The sequence below is a fragment of the Oryx dammah genome, unplaced genomic scaffold (genome assembly GCF_014754425.2).
Source record: "Oryx dammah isolate SB20612 unplaced genomic scaffold, SCBI_Odam_1.1 HiC_scaffold_19, whole genome shotgun sequence".
Lineage (NCBI taxonomy): Eukaryota > Metazoa > Chordata > Mammalia > Artiodactyla > Bovidae > Oryx > Oryx dammah.
The window spans coordinates 13587828-13614759 of NW_024070203.1; the positions used below are offsets into that span (position 1 = coordinate 13587828).

Here is a 26932-nt window from a genome sequence, read left to right on the forward strand (position 1 = left end):
GGGGAGTAAGGCTGCAGAGAGGCCGCAGCTCTGGGGCCAGAGACCCCACCTTGCCCTAACCCCCTCTCCTCTGTACCCCCTTGCTGGTAGCTGACATGAACCCATGCCCAGTGGCTCCTCTGTCCCCTAGTGATCCTTGGGCTGGTGGGCGGCGGTGCTTGGGAAGCCTCCTGGCTGGGGTCCACATCCCCACCACCACCTCTGGCCTCCTCCCCTTCTGCAGGAAGGCCCTCTCTGCTCCTCATGCGGGTCCTGAAGGGACAAGAGCCCTGGCCTTCACTCAGGGCATCCCGCACTCCCCACCAGCCTTCCCTCTCTGAGACTATAGGTTACATCCTGTGTCCCCTCCTACCCCATCCCACTCCAGCTCTCCTGTTCTGCTCTCCTGTGGCCTGTGCTGCTCAGCCGCACCCCTTAAGTAGTGGGGAGCTGTCCTCCCAGCTCTGACTCTCACAGTCTAGTCCCTTCCTACGGGAGCCTTTGGCCTTGCAGGGCCCCCACGTCCCTGGGCTACCCAGTGCCCAGGTGTGAGTGAGTCTCTTTCTCCTGGCTCCTGTCCCTTTAATGTCCCCCTGCCCTTGATGAGGGTCCAGAAAACACGTTCCCACCTTCCTTGTCCCTGCCTAGTGCAGAAGGAGGGGCTCCTGTGCCCACAGCCTCCTCTGGAGCCCACTCTGCCTTCTGCTCTGGGTCCAGGCCTCACCCAGCCGCCAGCAGGTGGCCAGGGCTGCGGGCACACGCACACACCCCCTGCTAGCTGGGCTCCTTCTCGCTTCTTGTTCTGGACACTCCAGGCCTCAGGCCATGTGAGGGGAGATGTGAGGCCTCTGGAACACCCCCTCAGCATGACAGCTGCCGAACTTTGGTCTTGGGGCTCTCACCAGGGGCCCTGAGGGGCAGGAGCCCTCAGGCCAGACAGGACGGAAGGGCCCCAGAGGAGGCAGCACCACCCAGGAGTACCGGCCCGGGCCCAGCGGCCAGCGTCCGAGGGAAGCTTTAATGGTGGGGTCACCAGATGAACATGGGCTTGCCATCATCGTGGGCTAGCTGGCTGAGGCAGGAGAGCAGCAGCAGCGCGTCAGTGAGCATGCTGGGGTGCACAGTCTCTACCAGCACGCGCTGCAGGAAGTCCACTGTGTAGGAGCCGCCCTCGGATGCGGCCAGCTCCGGCCGCTCCCGCAGGATGCCATAAGCGTTCACCAGCTGCTCCGTCAGCGCTGGGTGCACCCGCCCATTGTAGCCCAAGCTCTGCAGCCGGTTCATGATGCTCACGTAGCGCTGTGTGAGCGTCTGGCACAGCTCCTCGTCCAGCTTGTGGTCGCTGGGGTTCAGGGAGGCCTGAGGGGACAGCAATGGTCAGGGACCCTTGGCTCCACCCTGGCCCAAGAGCAGGCAAGCACATGGGGGCAAAGGAGGTTGCGGGGATGTGGTTCCACCAGGATCACGGTCGGAGGGAGGGACCTGCAGGGAGGTGTCCTGGAGGCCCTGGCTGAGGTGCCTCTAGGGATCCAGGGTGGGGGAACCCTGTGGGCTGAGCCTGAGCTCAGAGCTTCGAGCAGCCCCAGCACCAGCTCCAGCCACCACCTGGAACTGGACTGAGCTGGGGCCACAAGCAGCAGAGGACGGAGGGCATGGCTGCTGGTGATGAGACACCAGGGGACCTCCCCAAACCCCCAGTGTTGTCTGACCGGGAAGACGCCACCCAGGGTCTTTCCCAGGCCTCCTCCTGGGGCCGGCTCTCCTACTTCTCAGGCTTTTCTCCAGGCCCCCTGTCCCAACACCCCATCCTTAGCATCCTGTGCCCACACCTTGCGGGGGTCCTGTCCAGCCCTCACGGTGTGCTGACAACCCCAGGCCCAGAGCCGAGGCCCTGAGTCCCAGCACTGCTGTCACTTGGGTGCCGGCTCCGGCGTCTGGGCCTGAGGTCGGTCTTCACCTACTTTGTCCCTGCCGGGCGGGGCCTGCACACCCCCTCTCTCCATTGCCTTCTGGTGCCCTCAGCTTGAAGTTCTGCTGAAGCAGTCTCGAGGTTCTTAATTTTTGAACAAGGAGTGCTGTGTTTTCCTGTGCACTTGGTCCTGCAAATTCTGTACCTGTCGCTGGTACCGCTGCCCCCAGGCCCATGAAACAGTGGGTTGGCAGTACACGGAGTTAGTTGGGTGTTGCCCTACTCGAGCCCCTGTGTGGTTCCCGCTGCTCCAGCTCCAGGGCCAGGGCTGACCCTCAAGGCCCCCATCTGGCCCTGCTCGCCCTCTGCCCACGTTTCCCTAGATGCCACCTGCTAGGGTCACCCAGTCTGCTCAAGCATTGCCTTCTACAGTTAGTTCCCTGTCTGCCCCTCCCTGGGTGGTCGTGTGAGCGGAGCACCAGGCTCATGTTAGGGTTCAGCCAAAACGACCTCTGACTTCTGACAGGGGCAACCCTGAGCCACCTTACAACACTGGGACAGGCCTGTCCTCCTGACCTGGGTTCCATCTGGCTCCATCTGCTGGAGGCTGGCAAGGTGGAGGCTGGAGGAACTATTGACTTTCTTAAGCGCTGAAAAATTGCCTTAACAGACATTCTGCCTCCTCTTCTTGCCTCTTCTCTAGGGAGGTGCATTTAGGGCTGTGACTATTGCCCAGTATAAACAGAAACATCAGGCAGGGCGAAGAATGGTGGGGAAGGGGAGGACTTGCACAGCCCAGGCACTGAAAGGCCAAGCTTATTTCCATTTAAATGGGTAGTTTCATACAACTAAAAACCTCTTTCCACAGTTTGATGTCTAATCTACATGGGCAACTAGACTTTACCTTACAATTTAATGTAATCTTTACCAACTAGATATCAGACGCAGCATTTTAGAGACATAAATATTGTGCTTCTCTGTGTCATGTGCCCATTTTTGAATAGCCGCCACGCCTGCACCCATGACACAGCAGGAGTGGTGGCTGTGGTCCAGGATAGGTCAGTTCAGTTCAGTCGCTCAGCCGAGTCCCATTCTTTGCGACCCCATGGACTGCAGCACACAAGGATTCCCTGTCCATCACCATCTCCCGGAGCTTGCTCAAACTCATGTCCATCAAGTCAGGGATGCCATCCAATCATCTCATCCCCTGTTGTCCCCTTCTGCCTTCAATCTTTCCCAGCATCAAGGTCTTTCCCAGTGAGTTGGTTCTTTGAGTCAGGTGGCCCAAGTACTGGAGTTTCAGCTTCAGCATCAGTCCTTCCAGTGAGTATTCAGGACTGATTTCCTTTAGGATTGACTGGTTTGACTTCCTTGCTGTCCAAGGGACTCTCAAGAGTCTTCTCCAACACCATAGTTCAAAAGCATCAATTCTTTGGCACTCAGCCTTCTTTATGGTCCAACTCTCACATCCATACACGACTACTGCAAAAACCATAGCTTTGATTATTCGCAAATTTGTCAGCAAAGTAACGTGTCTGCTTTTTAATATGCTGTCTAGATTGGTCATAGCTTTTCTTCCAAGGAGCAAGTGTCTTTTAATTTCATGGCTCCAGGCACCATCTTCCATGACTTTGGAGCCCAAGAAAATAAAGTCTGTCACTGTTTCCATTGTTTCCATCTATTTGCCATGAAGTGATGGGACCGGATGCCATGATCTGTGTTTTTTGAGTGTTGAGTTTTAAGCCAGCTTTGAGCAAGCTCTGGGAGTTGATGATGGAGAGGGAAGCCTGGCATGCTGCACTCCATGGGGGTCCCAAAGAGCTGGACACAACTGAGCGAGTGAACTGAAGGCAGCTTTTCCACTCTCCTGTTTCACTTTCATTAGGAAGCTCTTTAGTTCCTCTTTCCTTTCTGCCACAAGGGTGGTGTCATCTGCATATCTGAGGTTATTGATATTTCTTCCAACAGTCTTGATTCCAGCTTGTGCTTCATCCAGCCCAGCATTTTGCATGATGTACTCTGCACATAAGTTAAATAAGCAGGGTGACAATATATAGCCTTGATGTACTCCTTTCCCAATTTGGAACCAGTCCATTGTTCCATGTCCAGTTCTAATTGTTGCTTCTTGACCTGCATACAGATTTCTCAGGAGGCAGGTAAGGTAGACTGGTATTCTCATCTCTTTAACAATTTTCCACAGTTTGTTGTGATCCACACTGTCAAAGGCTTTAGCCTAGTCAATGAAGCAGAAGTGGATGTTTTTCTAGAACTCTCTTGCTTTTCCTATGATCCAGTGGATGTTGGCAATTTGATCTCTGGTTCCTCTGCCTTTTCTAAATCCAGCTTGAACATCTGGAAGTTCTTGGTTCATGAGCTGTTGAAGCTGGCTTGGAGAATTTTAGCACTACTTTGCTAGCGTGTAAGATGCATGCAATTGTGTGGTAATTTGAGCATTCTTTGGCATTGCCTTTCTTTGGGACTGGAATGAAAACTGACCTGTTCCAGTCCTGTGGCCACTGCTGAGTTTTCCAAATTTGCTGGCATACTGAGTGCAGCACTTCCACAGCATCATCTTTGAGTATTTAAAATAGCTCAGCTGGAATTCTGTCACCTCCACAAGCTTTGTTCGTAGTGATGCTTCCTAAAGCCCACTTGACTTTGCACCCCAGAATGTCTGGCTCCAGGTGAGTGATCACACCATTGTGGTTATCTGAGTCATGAAGATCTTTTTTGTACAGTTCTTCTATGTATGCTTGCCACCTCTTCTTAACATCTTCTGCTTCTGTTAGGTCCATACTGTTTCTGTTCTTTATTGAGCCCATCTTTGTATGAAATGTTCCCTTGGTATCTCTAATTTTCTTGAAGAGATCTTGTCTTTTCCATTCTATTTTCCTCTATTTCTTTGTGTTGATCATCGAGGAAGGATTTCTCATCTTTCCTTGCTATTTTCTCAAACTCTGCATTCAGATGGGTATGTCTTTCCTTTTCTCCTTTGCCTTTTACTTCTTTTTTTCAGTTATTTGTAAGGCCTCCTCAGAACCATTTTGCCTTTTTGCATTTCTTTTTATTGGGAATGGTCTTGGTCACTGCCTCCTGTACAGTGTTACGAACCTCCGTTCATAGTTGTTCAGGCACTCTATCTATCAGATCTAATCCCTTGAATCTATTTGTCACTGTTACTGTATAATCATAAGGGATTTGATTTAGGTCATACCTGAATGGCCTAGTGGTTTTCATAACTTCCTTCAATTTAAGTCTGAATTTTAGCTCCCAAGACAGGTCAAGGGTCGTCAAACCGGACGTTAGCAACGTGGGCCTTGCTGACATCAGCAACACAAGGATACCAACAGGGCAAAGATGGGAAATGTCCCCAGTTCAACCTGTAAACCAATGAAAACCTAAACACTTGAACTAGGTTTTTTTTAGAACTTGACAGACCCTGAAATTCTTATTGAAGAGCAAAGGGCCAAGAGGAGCTACTACAGTCTGGAAGAAGGATGCCCAGGCTCCCTCTGCAGCCAGATTAGGACATCGGCTTGTGGCAGGGCTGGAAGGGAGGACCGGAGCCCACACACGTGGACTGGAAGAGGGGACTGAGGCGGGGCTGGCAGCTCCAGTCTTAAGACTTGAAAAGCACAGATAAAGGAAAAGGCAGATAATTCTGGGCACGGTAAAATGAAAAACCTAAAAGGACACCAGAACAAACGGATAAGGCAAATGCAACCCGCGGAACCGATGAGCCCACTGTAACTGAATGTCATTTCTGCCCACTCAGACTCAGGCCGACAGCCCCTCCACGGAGGAGGAAGGCTCGAGGCAGAGGCTGCCATGCCCACCCTCGCACCCCCTACTCCTGTGCGCGCATCGCCGCCCTCACCCGCTGGGCGTCAGTCGGGAAGGGCATGCCTTTGCTCATTCTGGGGGGCAGGGCCGCACGGTGTCCAGCCCATGCCCTTCCACCCCCAGGCTCCCATTCGTCAGCGCCTAGTACACGGTGGCAGCAAGAAGCGCCCAGACTCGTTTGGGAAGCACCGTCCTCCACGAATCTTGGGGGTAGTGGGCTCAGTGGAGAGCAGGCTGAAAATGCACTGAAATTAGCCCAGCCTTAACGGCCACCAGGCTGCCAGCTGCTCAGAGGCTCCGAAATTGGCCTTCCCGGTGTCCACCTGTGACCCTTGAGGACTCAGACCCCGCGGGGAAGAAGGCTGAGGCCTTGGGCCTGCCAGCCTGGGGAAGGGCCCTTGGGAGCAGGGCTTGGAGATCCAGAGGCCACGGCAGTGAGGAGGCCGGGAGCACATGTCTGACACCGCAGGGGCCCTCGCTGCTCTGCTCTTTGGGAAGGCCTCCCATGCATGGGGCTGGGACACAGACCCCTGCGGCCGGGCGCCCTGGACACCTGCTGGCCACTGGACTGAGTACTAGGCTTCCTGCATCCCTGGGTGCCCTCAGATGCTGCTGTGCTCTGCCTGGCTGGCCCCCAGAAGCCCGTCGAGAGCCAGCAAGCTCCCTGCCCTTACAGTGGTGGGCAGGCCCCCCGGTGGCCAGCGGGGATGGGCAGAACACACCTGGATGATCTTCTCCGGAATGTTGGAGACTGTGAAGCCATAGAGTCTCACGCGCTCGGGGAAGATGCTGGACAGGATCCTGCGGTCCAGCTGGAAGGCGATCTCCCCCACCAGCCTCTCCCAGGCTAGCTGCTTTGATTCTGGGGACAACAGGGGTGGATAGAGTGATCAGTGGCTGTGGCCAGCAGCCCAGGGGGTGCCTGGGAGGTCTCCATGGGCAGCAGCGGGGACCCCAGCCTCGCGCTGACCTCGAGAGCTTTCGGGGAACTTGCTGCTCTTGCGGTGGGCTAGCTTCCGCTCCAACTCCAGGATGCTTTTCCGAGACTGCTCTGGGCCGCGTGGACCACGGGTGTCGGTGACTGAAGCCGGGGAGGATGAGGTTCGCGGTGGGGAGCGGGGGTTGCGTGGAGGGGAGTGGGGGGTGGGCGAAGGCCGGGATGGGGAGTGGTGTGTTCGGGCAGAGGGGTGTGGTGTGCTTGAGGGGGTGTAGCTGGTGGTCACTGGCGGGGTGGGAGTGGGGGCAGAGGTGAGGATGGCCATGTTGGAGGCAGTCAAGACAGGGACAGAGGCAGGGACCACTTGTCCCTGGGGACCGCCAGGCTGTGTCTGGGCATCTGAGGTGCCATAGGAGAAGGCTGTCATGGGGCCTGGAGTGCCCAGGGCACCAACAGGGGTGGAGGTCTGGATGGGCGCACCCACACATGTCACGCCGAGGGGCTCCGGCTCCTGGGTTGGCTGGGGGTGCTCAGTGGAGAGTGGGACTAGTGATGTGCGAGAGGGGCAGAAAGGAGAGGAGGCACATTAGAGCCAGGCAGGACCAGGGACTGGCCTGGGAGGGCCCACCAGGGCCCACCCCCCATCCCCGCATCTGTTACCTTTGGAGGTGGCAGAAGGTCCCCTGTCAGCCGAGGGGGGGTGTCCCGGAGGATATCCTCGGAGCGGCTCGGCCAGCCGCACCCGTGGGGCCTCCGACAGCACCAGATTGTTCATGGGGTTGGCCAGAACGTTCTGAGAGACACCTAGAGGGGCGGCCGTGGAGGTGAGCAGGGGGCTACTCAGGGAGAGGACCCCCGAGCCTGTCATAGGGGGAATCAGGGGGCCGTTCTGAGACACAGCTAGGGGGCCCACCAGGGGGCTTCCTGGAGTCAGGGGACCGGTGGAGGGCAGGCCCAGGGAGCTGGCTGGTGTGCCCCCTGGGGGCACTGCTCCGGGGCCCGCCAGGGGGCTGCTGGGCATCAGGGAGCTGGTGGAGGGCAGGCCCAGGGAGCTGGTTGGTGTGCCCACTTGGGGCACTACCAGGCGGCTGGCCAGGTGGCTGGTGAGTGGGCTGCTCTGGGAGATGGGCCCTAGGCCGGGCAGCAGCGTGTTGAGAGGGCCTGCCAGGGGGCTCACGATGGGGCCTGCCACGGGGCTGGGCTGCGGGCTGTTTAGCATGTCGGCCAAGGGTGCCAGGGCCACAATCCCCACTTCTTCCAGGATGGGTTCGTTTGCTGCTGCCGGGGACGGGGGCAGGAAGACACCTGGGGGACACAGAGAAAGCACTGAGACGCCAGGCTCTCTCCCACTGTGGCAGGGCCTGGACCACGAGGCCCATCTGCCTCCGACTAGCTGACCAACTCTCTCTGAACCTCCCCTCTAGGCGGATCCCACGCGAGGATCTGGCTCCTCGTCTCTATCCTCTGAGGGCACCTGCTTCCTCCCAGGATCACCTCCCTAAATGCCTGCCCCCACCGCCAGGAACTTCCACACTACCTGCCCCTCAGACAGGCCACTGCCCTGAGCTGCTGACCCCTCGCTGAAGAGGGGACGGTCTGAACACACAGGTGGCCAAGTTGACCCCTCTGTGCCCTGGTAAGATGCCAAGTAAGATGGTGGGTGTTGCAAGAGGGCATCAGAGGGCAGACACACTGAAACCATACAGAAAACTAGTCAATCTAATCACACTAGGACCACAGCCTTGTCTAACTCAATGAAACCAAGCCATGCCCGCGGGGCAACCCAAGACGGGCGGGTCATGGTGAAGAGGTCTGACAGAGCGTGGTCCACTGGAGAAGGGAATGGCAAGCCACTTCAGTATTCTTGGCTTGAGAACCCCATGAACAGTATGAAAAGGCAAAATGATAGGATACCAAAAGAGGAACTCCCCAGGTCATTAGGTGCCCAATATGCTATTGGAGATCAGTGGAGAAATAACTCCAGAAAGAATGAAGGGATGGAGCCAAAGCAAAAACAATACCCAGTTGTGGATGTGACTGATGATAGAAGCAAGATCCGATGCTGTAAAGAGCAATATTGCATAGGAACCTGGAATGTCAGGTCCATGAATCAAGGCAAATTGGAAGTGGTCAAACAAGAGATGGCAAAGGTGAACATCGACATTCTAGGAATCAGCGAACTAAAATGGACTGGAATGGGTGAATTTAACTCAGATGACCATTATATTACTACTGTGGGCAGGAATCCCTCAGAAGAAATGGAGTAGCCATCATGGTCAACAAAAGAGTCTGAAATGCAGTACTTGGATGCAATCTCAAAAAAGACAGAATGATCTCTGTTCATCTCCAAGGCAAACCATTCAATATCACAGTTATCCAAGTCTATGCCCCAACCAGTAACACTGAAGAAGCTGAAGTTGAACGGTTTTATGAAGACCTACAAGACCTTTTAGAACTAACACCCAAAAAAGATGTCCTTTTCATTATAGGGGACTGGAATGCAAAAGTAGGAAGTCAAGAAACACCTGGAGTAATAGGCAAATTTGGCCTTGGAATGCGGAATGAAGCAGGGCAAAGACTAATAGAGTTTTGCCAAGAAAATACACTGGTCATAGCAAACACCCTCTTCCAACAACACAAGAGAAGACTCTACACATGGACATTGCCAGATGGTCAACACCGAAATCAGACTGATTATATTCTATGCAGCCAAAGAAGGAGAAGTTCTATACAGTCAACAAAAACAAGACCAGGAGCTGACTGTGGCTCAGATCATGAACTCCTTATTACCAAATTCAGACTTAAATTGAAGAAAGTAGGGAAAACCGCTAGACCATTCAGGTATGACCTAAATCAAATCCCTTATGATTATACAGTGAAAGTGAGAAATAGATTTAAGGGCCTAGATCTGATAGATAGAGTGCCTGATGAACTATGGACTGAGGTTCGTGACATTGTACAGGAGACAGGGATCAAGACCATCCCCATGGAAAAGAAATGCAAAAAAGCCAAATGGCTGTCTGGGGAGGCCTTACAAATAGCTGTGAAAAGAAGAGAGGCAAAAAGCAAAGGAGAAAAGGAAAGATATAAGCATCTGAATGCAGAGTTCCAAAGAATAGCAAGAAGAGACAAGAAAGCCTTCTTCAGCAATCAATGCAAAGAAATAGAGGAAAACAACAGAATGGGAAAGACTAGAGATCTCTTCAAGAAAATTAGGGATACCAAGGGAACATTTCATGCAAAGATGGGCTCGAAAAAGGACAGAAATGGTATGGACCTAACAGAAGCAGAAGATATTAAGAAGAGGTGGCAAGAATACACGGAAGAACTGTACGAAAAAGATCTTCACGACCCAGATAATCATGATGATGTGATCACTAATCTAGAGCCAGACATCTTGGAAAGTAAAGTCAAGTGGGCCTTAGAAAGCATCACTACGAACAAAGCTAGTAGAGATGATGGAATTCCAGTTGAGCTGTTTCAAGTCCTGAGGGATGATGCTGTGAAAGTGCTGCACTCAATATGCCAGCAAATTTGGAAAACTCAGCATTAGCCGCAGGACTGGAAAAGGTCAGTTTTCATTCCAATTCCAAAGAAAGGCAATGCCAAAGAATGCTCAAACTACCGCACAATTGCACTCATCTCACATGCTAATAAAGTAATGCTCAAAATTCTCCAAGCCAGGCTTCAGCAATACGTGAACCATGAACTCCCTGATGTTCAAGCTGGTTTTAGAAAAGGCAGAGGAACCAGACATCAAATTGCCAACATCACTGGATCATGGAAAAAGCAAGAGAGTTCCAGAAAAACATCTATTTCTGCTTTATTGACTATGCCAAAGCCTTTGACTGTGTGGATCACAATAAACTGGAAAATTCTGAAGGAGATGGGAATACCAGACCACCTAACCTGCCTCTTGAGAAATCTGTATGCAGGTCAAGAAGCAACAGTTAGAACTGGACATGGAACAACAGACTGGTTCCAAATAGGAAAAGGAGGACATCAAGGCTGTATATTGTCACCCTGCTTATTTAACTTCTATGCAGAGTACATCATGAGAAATGCTGGACTGGAAGAAACACAAGCTGGAATCAAGATTGCCGGGAGAAATATCAATAACCTCAGATATGCAGATGACACCACCCTTATGGCAGAAAGTGAAGAGAAGCTAAAAAGCCTCTTGATGAAAGTGAAAGAGGAGAGCGAAAAAGTTGGCTTAAAGCTCAACATTCAGAAAACTAAGATCATGGCATCCGGTCCCATCACTTCATGGGAAATAGATGGGGAAACAGTGGAAACAGTGTCAGACTTTATTCTTGGGGGCTCCAAAGTCACTGCAGATGGTGACTGCAGCCATGAAATTAAAAGACGCTTACTCCTTGGAAGAAAAGTTATGACCAACCTAGATAGTATATTCAAAAGCAGAGACATTACTTTGCCAACTAACATCCGTCTAGTCAGGGCTATGGTTTTTCCTGTGGTCATGTATGGATGTGAGAGTTGGACTGTGAAGAAGGCTGAGTGCGAAGAATTGATGCTTTTGAAATGTGGTGTTGGAGAAGACTCTTGAGAGTCCCTTGGACTGCAAGGAGATCCAACCAGTCCATTCTGAAGGAGATCAGCCCTGGGATTTCTTTGGAAGGAATGATGCTAAAGCTGAAACTCTAGTACTTTGGCCACCTCATGAGAAGAGTTGACTCACTGGAAAAGACTCTGATGCTGGGAGGGATTGGGGGCAGGAGGAGAAGGGGACAACCGAGGATGAGATCGCTGGATGGCATCACGGACTTGATGGACGTGAGTCTGAGTGAACTCCGGGAGATGGTGATGGACAGGGAGGCCTGGCGTGCTGCGATTCCTGGGGTCGCAAAGAGTCGGACACGACTGAACGACTGAACTGAACCGAACTGTGCCCTGGTCGGGAGAGGTGGGCCCGGGCCTCCTGACCACTGTACTCCTAAGGACAGCCGAAACTGATGACATGAGGGACCATAAGGGGGCCGGAGCTTGAAGTGGCTGGAGCCCAGGGTGTGCCTGGCCCCTGCCTACCCGCAGGGGATGCGGCTGCAGAAGGGCCTGCTGTGCCCACCCCCGCATGCGGCCTGGGGGCCTGTTTGTCCCTGGTTCCTGAGGAGACTGCCCCGGAATGGCCAAGTGACTGCTGTTGGAAGAAGTCCCCTAGGGAGGGCGTGGGGAAGGTGTCTGTGTGTGCAGTTTGATGGAAGCTTCCACGTTATAAAAATAAAAGCAGAACATGCTTATGATAGGGAAAGAATGGAAACACAGAAAAGTCAAAAAGCGATGAACACCACTGGTTGACCTGTCACCCCGCAGTACGTCGCATTACAAAGCTCTGTGTGCGTGGCCTTGAAGACGTCTCCAGGTGGTTATGCAGGTCAGGGGCTAGCAGACCCCTCTGTAAGGAGCTATGAAGACCTTCTCCATGTGTCTGTATGGGTCAGGGGCTGGAAGAATCCTCCGTGAAGAGCTGTCTACAGACCTCCAGCCTTCCTAGCCACTCCTGCTGCAGCTTCTCAGCTCTGTCATCGCTGCTTGAAAGCAGCCACGGGCAACGTGGAAACAAATGGACGTGGATGCGTGGCGGCAAAAATTCATGAATGCTAATATTTGAATTTCATGGACCTCTTCTATGTTGTGAAATATTCCTCTCCTTTGATTTTTCTCTCAGCCCTTTAAAAAAAGGTTAAGCCAGCTGTTCCTGGCTCCCAGGCCATGCACACGCGTGCAGTGACTCTATGTCCTTGTGTCCTTATGTGCCCGCCTCTGGGAGACGCTCCCTCCAGCTGTGTCATTCTTGGAAAACAGTGCTTATTGTGGCCATGATGGTTTCCATCATGTGTACATGCCATTATTTATCAAGCCGATTTCAGTCGGGGGATTCTATTGATTCCAATTTTCCCAGCAACAAAAATGCTACTATATAAATCTTTATTATTTTTGTCCTCCTGAAAACAGACATTTTACAGTTTCTCAATGCACACTGCCGAGCCCCTCTACTTTAAGACCCCTTAGACCATCTGATGTTCCCTTCGAAGTCCCAAGTGTGGTACATTGGTGCTACACTACCAGGCCGTCCAGCCAAACATTTTAAGTTTTGTTATTTTTTCCAAACAAATAAATTAAAATTTCAGAATCAGTCTTTGATGATTTCTTGTTTTGACTTTTTTGGATTTTTGCTTTAGGATTGAGGAGACAGTAAAGCCTGTGGCCTGAAGGGAAGAGCCCATGGGGAGGAAGTGTGTGAGGGGCTGGGCAGTGGTGGGGCAGAGGTGATAGGGCATGGCTATCCGAGCTGAGTGTCCATCCTCCTCGGCCCGACTCCTCTTCCAGGAGCCTGGGGTCTGGATGACTCAGGCAGCATCTCCAGGACTTGGGAGAGAAGACAGTCTCTGCACAGTCAGTCCTCATGGTCTCTGAGATCATCGCACTGATGCCCGTACCACACCCTTGCCTCTGTCTTTGCGTTAGCTCGTCCCATTGCAATCCGCCTGCAATGCGGGAGACCTGGGTTTGATTCCTGGGTTGGGAAGATCCTCTGGAGAAGGAAATGTCTACCTAATCCAGTATTCTGGCCTGGAGAATTCTATGGACTGTATAGTCCATGGAGTCGCAAAGAGTTGGACACGACTGAGCAACTTTCACTCACTCATTTCTTCCTGGACTGCTCTTCCTGTGTGCCTGGTTGGACCTGCACTGCTACTTATCCCTCATGTGAGACCTTCTCAGGGAGGTCTTCCATTCAGAATTGCCAGGTTCCTTCAGGCCACCTGCTCCTTCCCTTCTCCTCAATGACTTCCTTCTTGGCACTTATCTTGCTCTAAGACACTCTGCATTGACATACTGGTTTGTCCTGGTTCCCTCAATTAGCATGGAAGCTCCATGAAGGCAGGGCTTTGTCTGTGTGCTGCTGTTTCCCTGTGCCTGGAACAGTGCTTGGGCCACAGGAAGTATTCAATAAATATGAAGAATATGATTATATATGAGCACAGATGAAACCTGAGATTTAAAAAAGGGTCAGTCTAGAAAGTGAGAAGATGGAAAAATATAGTCCATGCAAATGGGAAGCTAAAGAAAGCTGGAGTAGCAATCCTCATATCAGAAAAAATAGACCTTAAAATAAAGAATATTACAAGAGATAAGGAAGGACACTACATAATGATCAAGGTATCAATTCAAGAGGAAGACATAACAATTGTAAATAACTATGTACCCAGCATAGGAGCACCTCAATACATAAGACAAACACTAACAGACATAAAAGGAGAAATTGACAGTAACACAAGAACAGTAGGAGACTTTAACACCCCACTCACACCAATGGACAGATCATCGAAACAGAAAATTAATAAGGAAACACAAGTCTTGAATGATACATTAGATGCAATGGATCTCATTGATATCCTCAGGACACTGCATCCAAATGCAGAAGAACATACCTTCTTCTCAAGTACACATGGAACATTCTCCAGGATAGACCACATCTTGGGTTACAAATCCAACCTCAGTAAATTTAAGAAAATTGAAATCATATTAAGCACCTTCCCCAACCACAAGGCTATGAGACTAAATATCAATTATAAGAAAAAAACTGTAAGAAACACAAATACATGGAGATTAAACAACACATTTCTAAATAACCAACAGGTTACTGAAGAAATGAAAAGGGAAATAAAAATTTTCTAGAAACAAATGACAATGAAAACACAACAATTCAAAACTTATGGGATTGAGTTACTGTCAATTTCTCCTTTTATGTCTGTTAGTGTTTATGTATTGAGGTGCTCCTTATGTATTGAACTGCAGCAAAAGCAGTTTAAGAGGTAAGTTTATAGCAATACAATCCTACCTCAAGAAACAAGAAAAACATCGAATACACAACCTAACTTTACACCTAAAACAACTGGAAAAAGAAAAACAACAACAACAAAAAAAAACCCAAATTAGTAGAAGGACAGACATCATAAAGATATGAGCAGAAATAAATGAAAAAGAAATGAAGGAAACAATAGTAAAGATAAAGATAAAAGCTGGTTCTCTGAGAAGATAAAATTGACAAACGTTTAGCCAGATTCATCAAGAAAAAAAGAGAGAACAAAATCAACAAAATGAAAAAGGAGAGGTTACAAAAGATAATTCAGAAATACAAAGGATTATAAGAGGCTATTATGAACAACTGTATGGCAATAAAATGGATAACATGGAAGAAATGGACAGATTCTTAGAAAAGTTCAATCTTTCAAGACTGAACCAGGAAGAAATAGAAATTATGAACAACCCAATTACAAGCACTGAAATGGAAGCTGTGATAAAAAATCTCCCCCAAAACAAAAGCCCAGGACCAGATGGCTTCACAGGAGAATTCTGTCAAACATTTAGAGAAAAGTTAATGCCTACCCTTCTAAAACTGTTTCCAAAAATTGCAGAGGAAGGAACACTTCCAAACTCATTCTACGATGCCACCATCACCCTGATACTGAAACCAGACAAAGACAACACAAAAACAGAAAACTACAGGCCAATATCACTGATGAACATAGATGCAAAAATCCTCAAGAAACTTTTAGCAAACAGAATTCAGCAACACATCAAAAAGCCCATACACCGTGATCAAGTTGGGTTTATTCCAGGAATGCAAGGATTCTTCAATATACACAAATCAATCAATGTGATAGATCATATTAACAAATTGAAAGATAAAATTCATGATAATCTCAATAGATGCAAAAGAAGCCTTTGACAAAATTCAGCACCCATTTGTGATTAAAACTCTTCAAAAAATGGGCATAGAAAGAATTTACTTCAACATAGTAAAGGCCGTATATGATAAGCCTACAGCAAACATTATTCTCAACAGTGAAAAACTGAAAGCATTCCCCCTAAGATCAGGAACAAGACAAGAGTGTCCACTTTCACCACTATTATTCAACATAGCTTTGGAAGTCCTAGCTACAGCAGAGAAGAAAAAGAAATTAAAGGAATGCAGATTGGAAAAGAAGAAGTAAAGCTCTTACTGTTTGCAGATGACATGATACTGTATAGAGAAAACACTAAAGATAGTACCAGAAAATTACTAGTGCTAATCAGTGAATTTTGCAAAGTTGCAGGATACAAAATCAATTCACAGAAATTACTTGCATTTCTATATACTAACAATGAAAAATCAGAAAGAGAAATTATGGAATCAATCTCATTCATCATTGCAACAAAAAGAATTAAATTTCTAAGAATAAACTTACCTAAGGAGACAAAAGAACTGTACATAGAAAATTATAAGACACTGATGAAAGAAATCAAAGACAACATAAACAGATGGAGAGATATTCCATGTTCCTGGGTAGGAAAAATCAATATTGTGAAAATGACTATTCTACAAATTCAATATGATTCCTATCAGATTACCAATGGCATTTTTCACAGAACTAGAACGAAAAATTTCTCAATTTATATGGAAACACAAAAGACCCAAAATAGCCAAAGCAGTCTTGAGAAAGAAGAATGGAGCTGGAGGAAGCAATCTTCCTGACTTCAGATTATACTACAAAGTTACAGTCATCAAGACAGTATGGTACTGGCACAAAAACAGAAATATAGACCAATGGAACAAGATAGAAAGCCCAGAAATAAACCCATGCACTTATGGGTACCTTATTTTTAATAAAGGAAGCAAGACAGCCTCTTCAATAAATGGTGCTCGGAAAACTGGACAGCTACACGTAAAAGAATGAAATTAGAACACTTCCTAACACCATACACAAAGACAAACTCAAAATGGATTAAAGACCTAAATCTAAGACCAGAAACGACAAAACTCTAGAGGAAACAAAGGCAGAACACCCGATGACATAAATAGAAGCAAGATCCTCTATGATCCACCTCCTAGAGTAACGGAAACAAAAACAAAAGTAAATAATTGAGACTTGATTAAACTTAAAAGCTTTTGCACAGCAAAGGAAACTATAAGCAAGGTGAAAAAACAGCCCTCAGAATAGGAGAAAATAATAGCAAATGAAACAACTGATAAAGGCAGCTCATTCAACTCAATGCTGGAAAAACAACTCAATCAAAAAGTGGGAAGAAGACCTAAACAGACATTTCTCCAAAGAAGACATACAGATGGCTAACAAACACATGAAAACATGCTCAACATTGCTCATTATTAGAGAAATGCAAATCAAAACTACATTGAGATATGACCTCACACCACTCAGAATGGCCATCATCAAAAAGTCTACAAGTAATAAATGCTGGAGAGGGTGTGGAGAAAAGGGAAACGCTCTTGCACTGTTGGTGGGAATGTAAATTGATACAGCCAGTATGAAAGATGGTATGGAGATTATTTAAAAAACTAAGAATGAAGCACTATATGACCCAGCAATCCCATTCCTAGGCATATACCCTGAGGAAATCAAAACTGAAAAAGACAGATGTATCCCACTGTTCACTGCAGCACTATTACAATAGCTAGAACATGGAAGCAACCTAGATGTCCATCAACAGATGAATGGAGAAAGAAGTTGTGGTACATATGCACAATGGAATATTACTCAGCCATAAAGAGGAATGCATTTGAGTCAGTTCTGTTGAGGTGGATGAACCTAGAACATATACAGAGTGAAGTGAGTCAGAAGAGAAAGATAAATATCGTATTCTAACACATATATATGGAATCTAGAAGAATGGTACTGAAGAATTTACTTACAGAGCAACATTGGAGAAACAGACAAAGAGAATAGACTTATGGACATCGGAAGAGAAGAGGGGGAGATGTATGGAAAGAGTAACATGGAAACTTACATTATCATACATAAAATAGCCAATGGGAATTTGCTGTATGGCTCAGGAAACTCAAACAGGGGCTCTGTATCAACCTAGAGGGGTGGGATGGGGAGGGAGATGGGAGGGAGGTTCAAAAGGGAGGGGATATATGTATACCTATGGCTCATTCGGGTTGAGGTTTGACAGAAAACAACAAAATTCTATAAAGCAATTATCCTTCAGTAAAAAAAATTAAAAAAAAAAAGGGTCAGTCTAGGAATTGTTCACAGAATGACCCTATAAACTGTGACCCCTGTGACAGCCATGTGAGATCCCAAACTCAGTCAGTTAACAGGTAACTAGCTGAAGGAGTTGTGTGGTGCTTAGAATACAGAGTGCAAGATTCATCAGCAGGTCTACAAAAGTCAATTGTATTTCCATATACTATCAATGAATAATCCAGAAGTAAAATTAAGACAATAGCATCAAAAAGAGTAAAATATTTGGGAATAAATTTAACAAAAGATATGCAAAACTTATGCTCTGAAAACTATAAACATTATTGACAGAAATGAAAGAAACTCTAAATAAATGGAAAATATCCTGTGTTTATGGATTGGAAGACTTAATATTGTGAAGATAGCATATACTCCCCTACTTGATTTACAGATTCAATGAACTCCCTATTAGAGCAATAAAAGAAACAATAAGTTGGATTTCATCAAAATTAAAAGCTTTCGTGTTTCAAAGCACACTATCAAGAAACTGAAAAGACAAAATGGGAGAAAATATTTCCAAATCATATATTTGATAAGGGACTTATATCCAGATTATATAAAGAACTCTTACAACTCAATAATAAAAACCAAATAGTCCAATTTAAAAATGGACCAAAGATCTGAACAGGCATTTCTCAAGGATGATATAAAAATGGCCAATAAATATATGAAAAGTTGCTCAACCTCATTAGTCATCAGGGAAATGCAAATTAACATCAGAATGATATGCCACTTCAAACCCACTAAGATAGCTATAATCAAAAAGTCAGAGACTATGTATTGGCAGGATGTGGAGTAACAGAAATGCTCCTACATTGCTGGTAGCTTATGTAAAATCATGCCGCTCCACTGGAAAACAACCTGGCAGTTCCTCAGAGTTAAACATAGAGTTATACAGGACACAGGAAATTCACGCCCGGCTATACAGTCAAGAGAAATGGAAACATATATGCACACAAAAACTTGTACGTGAAGGCTTACAGCATCATTATTAATAATAGCAAAAGGAGGAAACAAAAGTCCATGAACTGATGAATGGATAAATGAATTGGTACGTCCCTTAATGGAATATTATTCATCCATAAAAACAACCTCCCCCATCTCCCACCTAGAAGTACTGATTCATGCTATAACATGGATAAACCTTGAAAACATTATGCTAAATGAAAGGAACCAGCCATAAAAGCCACTTATATATGAATCCACTTATATGGAATGTCCAGAACAAACAAATCCATAATAGCAGAGAGTAAATTAGTGGTTGCTTAGAGCTGAGGAAGATTGAGTGGTAGGAATGTGATTGCTAAAGGATTTATTTTGGGGATGATGAAAGAGTTCTAAAACTGATTATGGTGGTGTTTGTATATATCAAAAAATATTAAATTGTACACTTTAAATGGGTGAATTGTATGGTATGTATGTGAATTATATCTTTTGTTTGTTTATTGGCCTTGCCTTGTTGCATGAGAATCTTAGTTCCCTGACCAGGGATTGAACCTGTGCCCCCGGCATTGGAAATGCAAAGTCTTAACCATTGGACCACCAAGAAAGTCCAGTGAATTATATCTTAATAAAATTGTTATTAAGAGATACCTGAAGTAACAGGCAAATTTGGCCTTGGAGTACAAAATGAAGCAGGGCAAAGGCTAACAGAATTTTGCCAAGATTACGCACTGGTCATAGCAAAACCCTCTTCCAACAATGCAAGGGACGACTCTACACATGGACATCAGACGGTCAATACTGAGATCAGATTGATTATATTCTTTGCAGCCAAAGATGGAGAAGCTCTATACAGTCAGCAAAAACAAGACCAGGAGCTGACTGTGGCTCAGATCACGAACTCCTTATTGCCAATTCAGACTCAAATTGAAGAAAGTAGGGAAAACCACTAGACCATTCAGATATGACCTAAATCAAATCCCTTACAGTGGAAGTGAGAAGTAGATTCAAGGGATTAGATCTGACAGACAGAGTGCCTGAAGAACTATGGACAGAGGTTTGTGACATTGTATAGGAGGCAGTGATCAAGACTATGCTCAAGAAAAAGAAATGCAAAAAGGCAAAATAGCTGTTTGAGGAGGCCTTACAAATAGCTGAGAAAAGAAGAGAAGTGAAAGGCAAAGGAGAAAAGGAAAGATATACCCATCTGAATGCAGAGTTCCAAAGAATAGCAGGGAGAGATGAGAAACCCTTCTCTAATGATCAATGCAAAGAAATAGAAAAAACAATAAAGTGGGAAAGACTAGAGATCTCTTCAAGAAAATTAGAGATACCAAGGGAACATTTCATGCAAAGATGGGCACAATAAATAACAGAAATGGTATGGACCTGACAGAAGCAGAAGATATTAAGAAGAGGTGGTAAGAATACACAGAAGAACTGTACAAAAAAGATCTTTACGGCCCAGATAATCACAATGGTGTGATCACTCACCTAGAGCCAGACATCCTGGAATGCGAAGTCAAGCGGGCCTTAGGAAGCATCACCACAAAGTTAGTGGAGGTGATGGAATTTCAGTTGAGCTATTTCAAGTCCTGAAAGATGATGCTGTGAAAGTGCTGCACTCAATATGCCAGCAAATTTGGAAAGCTCAGCAGTGGCTACAAGACTGGAAAAGGTCAGTTTTCATTCCAATCCCAAAGAAAGACAATGCCAAAGAATGTTCAAACTACTGCACAATTGCGCTTATCTCACACACTAGTAAATAATGCTCAAAATTCTCCAAGCAAGGCTTCAACAATACATGAACCAAACACTTCCAGATGTTCAAGCTGGACTTAGAAGAGGCAGAGGAACCAGAAATCAAATTGCCAACATCTGTCAGATCATAGAAAAAGCAAGAGAGTTCCAGAAAACTATCTACTTCTGCTTCTTTGACTATGCCAAAGCCTTTGACTGTGTGGATCATAACAAACTGTGGAACATTCTTGAAGAGATGGGAATACCAGACCACCTTACCTGCCTCTTGAGACATCTGTATGCAGGTCAGGAAGCGACAGTTAGAACTGGACATGGAACAACGGACTGGTTCCAAATTGGGAAAAGAATATGTCAGGGTTGTATATTGTCACCTTGCTTATTTAACTTATATGCAGAGTGAGTGAGTGAGTGAACATTGCTCAGTCATGTCAGACTCTTTGTGATCCCATGGACTATGCAGTCCATGAAATTTTCCAGGCCAGAATACTGGAGTGGGTAGCCTTTCCCTTCTCCAGGGGATCTTCCCAACCCAGGGATCAAACCCAGGTTTCCCAAATTGCAGGTGGATTCTTTACCAACTGAGCCACAAGGGAAGCCCTATATGCAGAGTACATCATTTGAAATGCCTGGCTTGATGAAGCACAAACTAGAATCAAGATTGCTGGGAGAAATATCAATAACCTTGGATATGCAAATGAGACCACCCTTATGGCAGAAAGTGGAGAAGAACTGAAGAGACTCTTGACGAAAGTGAAAGAGGAGAGTGAAAATATTGGCTTAAAACTCAACATTCAAAAAATGAAGATCACGGAGAAGTCTCTTAAGAGTCCCTTGGACAGCAAGGAGATCCAACCAGTCCATCCTAAAGGAAATCAGTCCTGAATATTCATTGGAAGGACTAAAGCTGAAGCTGAAGCTCTAATACTTTGGCCACCTGATGGGAAGAACTGACTGCTTGGAAAAAACCCTGATGCTGGGAAAGACTGAAGAAGGCAGGAGAAGGGGATGACAGAGGATGAGAACAGACGTGAGTTTGAGCAAGCTCTGGGAGTTGGTGATGGACAGGGAAGCCCGGTGTGCTGCAGTCCATGGGGTAGCAAAGAGTCAGACACGACTGAGCCACTGAACTGAACTGAAAATTGTTATTAACAAAAAGACTCATTGAAGGCATTTAGGGTTGCAGTGAAGACACTATCAAGGTTCAGGGGCCAATTAAGTGCATCCCTGGATGGCACTGCACGTTGTGTTGGTACAGCTCCTGGGGGAGTGTGTGTCCACTGCTTGGAGCTAGTCGTGGACACAGTGTCCACAGGTTTTTGACCCATAAAGGTCAGCAATGAGAATCTCAGGATCGGGCTGTTGAAATTTTGGCTGGGGGGTGGGGATACTTGAAAGCACAGAGTCCTCACCACTGGACCACAGGGGAATTCCCATCAACAGGAGTGTCCTGAGCCAACAGTGTCCTAGATCCCAGATTAAGCCTTGGTTTAAGGGATTTCAGTCTTATAGTTTTGTATTCTCAAGCAAAATGTGCAGGTGATTGATTGTTTTAACCTTATTATAATTTATGTTTCACTGATTAAGATTTGTGAGTTGAAATGTTCCTAGGTACTTTACTACATGTTTTTATTGTTGTTAATTCGTATCTGATTCTTTTGCAGTTCCACAGACTATAGCCTGCCATGCTTCTCTGTCCATGGCATTTCCCAGGCAAGAATACTGGGGTATGTTGCCATTTCCTTCTTCAGGGGATTTGGCAGGTGGGTTCTTTACTGCGGAGCCACCAGGGAAGTCCCATGTTACTACATACCGTGTTACAAACAAAGAGAGCTTAGATTCACTGCACTTATTTATTTTATACATAAGAATTGTTTAGGGTTCAAGAAGCTTTGTTACATCGAACAATTAAACTTTGTTTGTTTTTAAAGCAAATGTCTTATATTTACCAATGAAGTTTACAGTGTTTTAACTGTTTCCTACTCGGGTCTCCTGCCCCTCATTGCGTCGGTCAGCACGTGGCCGCCATATGGTCCTGCCCTTGGACAAGCCCAAGCGTCTCCTCCCCCCCCCCCCCCCCCCCCCCCCCGCGGCGGCTGCGCCTCCGCAGCCATCGCTCGGGTGCCTGCCCACCGCCCGCGGCCCCTGCCTCCCGCACGAGAATGCCGGCCCCACACCCGGGTAAGGGGGGCCCGGCCACTGAGACCCCAGTCCTCGTGGGGAAGGAGACGTGGGGCAGTCGAGGTGGCCGAGGTCCAGCAGGGTTTCCTGAGAGGGTTGGGCGTCATGGTGGGTCCTGACGGGGCGGGGCGCGGGCGTAGGGGCGGAGCCAGAGCTAGGGGCCCACTCAAGGGGCGGGGTATGTGGGCGGGGCTAGCGTCCCGGGGCTGCCCTGGGGGCGGGGCAAGAGGGTCTAGTGGGGAAGGTGTTGCTTAAGGCACGACCCCGGAAAGCCCAACCAAGCAGTGAGCAAAGGCTGCCAGAGCCAAGGTTTAGAGGGTCAGCGGGCAGGAGGACGAAAGAGAACAGGGTGTTGACAGATCCTGAGAGGCGGCGGGTTCTGAGGTGGGGGCAGAGGTCCCGAAAGGAAGGCAAGGGCTGAGGGTGGGCTGGGGTCCTGAGAGGGATCGTCGCGGTGGGGGGGGGGGGGGCAGTGTTCTGCAAGGTGGGTCCCGAGAGGGGAAGTTCTGAGAGGGGAGGGTTCTGAGGCAGAAGGATTCTGAGCGGGGAGGTTCTGATGGTGGGTGGGTCCTGAGACGGGGGAGGGTTCTGAAGGGGGTGAGTTCCGAGGAGGGACGCGTCCTGAGGGGGCTGGTTCTGAAGGGAGACAAGGGTTCCAAGAGGAAGGCAGTTCCTGAGGGAAGGATGGCTTCCCACTAGGGGTGGAGCTAGGCGGGCTTAGGTTAACTCCCTAGGGTGGCATGTAGGGGTGGGGTGGGGCGATGGGGGTAGTATTAGGCCCGAGATAGGAAATTGGGCCTTGGGTGGGTCCTGGTGGGGGGACGACAAGAACACCTCCTCAGGTGAGGAAGGAGGCCCTGACCTGGTGACAAGGTAAAGACCTTGGGTTAACGAAAGCTCCGGACTAGGGGGGAGGGGGATGGAGATTGTGTGGAGCAGGGCTGGTAAAAGGCCTTTTGAAAAGGGGGAAAGACTGCTACCTGCCTGAGGAAACTTCCATCAGCCTGCAGACCCCAAGGGAAGACAAGGGGCAGCAGGAGTGGGGGCCTGGGTGAGGAAAGGCTTAGGTGAGGAAAGAGTGGGAAGTAGGGGAGGGTGCCCGGCAGAAAGAGCAACAGAAGCCCTCCTGCCCTGAGAGCCCTTCCTGGCCTGACCACCTGCCCTGTCCTGACCACCGCTGTAAGGAGCAACCACTTTGGCGGGCAGTCACTGTTTTAGTGACTGGAGCCCTCAGTGTAATCTTCATTTCCTCTTTGCTCCAAATGCCCTGAATTTCCATCCATCTTCAATCTTCGAGACATCCTGGCACAGTCCCTGAGCCCTCAGGAGCATGAGGCCCTGCAGTCTTAATCCCATCTGGCTCACCTCCCACCTGCCATGTTCACAAGGCCAAGGCCTAAATCTCTTGGCCTTTCTTCCCTGTGAAGTTAACTCAGCCCGTAGCCAATAGTTTACTGATTTCCTGTCACTCAGGTTGCCCAGTCTGCCCACAAAGTTGTACCTTCTGCCTTGCTTGCAAGATCCCTGCCAACCTCTAGATCTCTAGTACCCTGGTCTCTTTATTTTCATCTATCTGACAGCCCAGCTGGTGCCCGCTTCCTTCTCTGATGTGCCCGAACTCTTGCTGAGAGGCCCTTAGCTCTGCCTGCCTGCTTTCCCGTGTCTGCCCTGCCCTACGCATCAAATACTGCTGGAGAAGGTTGGTGCTGCCGCCTGTATAATCCATTATGCCAGCATCATTTGGGCCCATTACACACCTCCCAGGTTCTCCATTCAGTTCCTTCTGCCATTTTCACTTCATTTCAGACTTTGCTCATCTTTTTCTCTCCACCATTGCTCTTAGAGAATGAAAGTTTTACAAAGAAAATTAAAGCCATGGTTCTGGAGTTTCTTTAGCTTCCCACCTGGCGTTCTCACGCCCCTTTCCTTCCTCCTTCCCTTCTCAGACAGGGGAAGAGATGTTCTTCCTTCAGTTAATGCAGCTCTGCTCTAGAAACTATCCCTTTTTTCTTTCGTGTCTTCCCTTTACATAGAAATAAACTCAGGTCTCTGCCGTCAGGAAAAGCAGCTCTGGACTCCAGGCCCCTCTCCAACTAGTGCCCCTCCAAACCCTACTTCATGAACTAAGTGTCAACCATCTATTCTATTTTCTCATTCACTCGTCACCTCACTTGGTGGGGCTTTCCTACTTACAATGGGGTTGAAGTCACTCTAGTCAAGGTTAATAATTCCAAACCATTAGCACTTTCCTTGCCTGACCTCTCAGGTAGCCTTTACTTTGTTGACAAGTCTGTCCCCTTTGAAGCTATCTCTTGGCACAATAGTGACATTATATCTTTGAGGTTTCCCTTGTCTGAATGCTCCTTTGCCAGCTTCTCTTCCTGTCCTGACTCAAGACTTGTTCTCGTGACCTCTTCTTACTATCCCTCTGTCTTCGCAAATAGTCTCACCCCTTCTTGTGACTTCAGTTATCAACAACTCTTGGATCTTTTCTCTCTAGCCCTGACTTCTCCTTTGAGCCTCAGGCTCATATCTCCACTGCCTCCTGGATGCTCCAGGTGGGTGTCATGAGAATATCTTGGAGCAAAATACAACTTATTCTCTTCCCCCAAGACTGGACATCCTTCTCCCAGGCTCATCCTCATCGAGAGCACTAATGGAGGCTTTTATATAATATGTTAAAATAGTTAAAAGTTATCAATTAAGTGAACAAAATATTAAATTATGTTCTATCCAACCCACTCCAGTGTTCTTGCCTGGAAAATCCCATGGATGGAGGAGCCTGGTAGGCTACAGTCAAAATTTAGGTCTAGGGGCTTTTTCTCTATAAATATTACTCTTCTGCTTCTCTCAATGAAAGAGGAAAGTGAGTTATTTCTTGCATTGTGTGTGGCTCATTCATCCTTGTACAGCAAAATTATACTTGGTTATCATCTTTGAAATGTTGCAAAAATCAACCATGAGAATTACCACAGCACCAGCTTGGAAGAAGCCTGCAAGTCAATATATTGTTGCAGTTTATGTACACAGATACCAAGCTGGTTATCTATATCAAAGGAATAAAAACAAGTTTCATTCCTTTGGAAAAAAAAATTATGTTCTATCTGCTTACCTGAAAAATAAAGCTCTGTGACAACCTGGAAGGTCAGATTTGATAAGACTCTTGTACTCCCTGGGGTTCTGTACCAGAATGAGGTGGCTTGGGGAGAGCTGCCCCCTGGCCCCTGGGCCTCATCCTACACCCCTTCTCTTCCACCTGGGCTCTGTCCTGCACCATGAGGGGCCTGGCACACATGCTGTGAGCACCCACAAGCCCAAGCTGACATCCTGTGTTCCTCATACTGGGAGAAAGGTCAGAGGACTAGACTGGAGGGTTTAGGAGGTTGTCCTGTGCACAAGAGTAAGAGCAGAGAAGAGTAAGCCCAGAAAGAGGAATCAAAGGTCAAGTTCATAAACCATATTGAGAATAAGAGCCTGACTCTATGAGGAAGGCCAAGCACAAGGAATAGGCAGGGGGAACAGGCAGCGTGGGGAGGTGAGTGGCTGAATATCCACTGAGGCAGCTGCAGAGATCTGCCCCGGCCGCTGTGGGAGTGGAGGGCTCTGCGGTTCCAGGAAGTGATGCCCTCAGTCTCCTCAGCCACACACATTCTGGACTCTCATCCCTCACATCTGAGCTGTTCATTTTTCTACTAAGTCACTTGAATCAGTCTCTCTCCACTGCTAGTTCACACCTTCATCTTCTACGTGGATGACTCAAGAGCTGCAGTCTAATTGATTTCCCTACCTTACTCTTATCTCCCTTGACTCCATTTCCCCACAGCAGAGGGAATGGTCTTTCTGAAGCATAAATATGATTACTCCTTGTAGGAACCTGCCAGCGTCTGCTCATTGCCTTTGGGAGCAAGTCCAAGCTCCTCAGTATGTCATTCACAGTCCTCAGCATCTGAGCCCTGCTGGCCTCTAACTGCATCAGCACCTCTCACTGACCCCAACCCCCTCAAGTACACTCACAAATGCAAGCAGTACACACACACCTCACACTAGCACACACAACATAAACACACTTTAATCCCCACACACCACACACTCATACATGTCCCACACTAAAACACACATTCACAAACATACTTACACACACTATTCTATTCCATCAAAGTATATGATTATCCACATACTATACACACAGAAACTCACAAGACACATACACCACACATACGCCACACATCAGACGGTAAAGCGTCTGTCTACAATGCAGGAGACCTGGGTTCGATCCCTGGGTCAAGAAGATCCCCTGGAGAAGGAAATGGCAATCCACTCCAGTACTAT

At 47.6% G+C, this 26932-nt stretch overlaps 1 protein-coding gene across 1 annotated transcript in view; it reads right to left on the reverse strand.

Annotated features, from left to right (window-relative positions):
* Positions 1 to 1008: 1008 nt before the first annotated feature.
* SPATC1 (spermatogenesis and centriole associated 1) overlaps positions 1009 to 26932 on the reverse strand; it is a 31096-nt gene continuing 5172 nt past the window's right edge. The window contains exons 2-5 of the mRNA XM_040261565.1: positions 7329 to 7973; positions 6702 to 7214; positions 6454 to 6593; positions 1009 to 1338 (exon numbers count right to left, since the gene is read on the reverse strand). Of these exons, the coding sequence (XP_040117499.1) occupies positions 1009 to 1338; positions 6454 to 6593; positions 6702 to 7214; positions 7329 to 7973 (1628 nt within the window). The remainder of the gene's footprint in view (positions 1339 to 6453; positions 6594 to 6701; positions 7215 to 7328; positions 7974 to 26932) is intronic.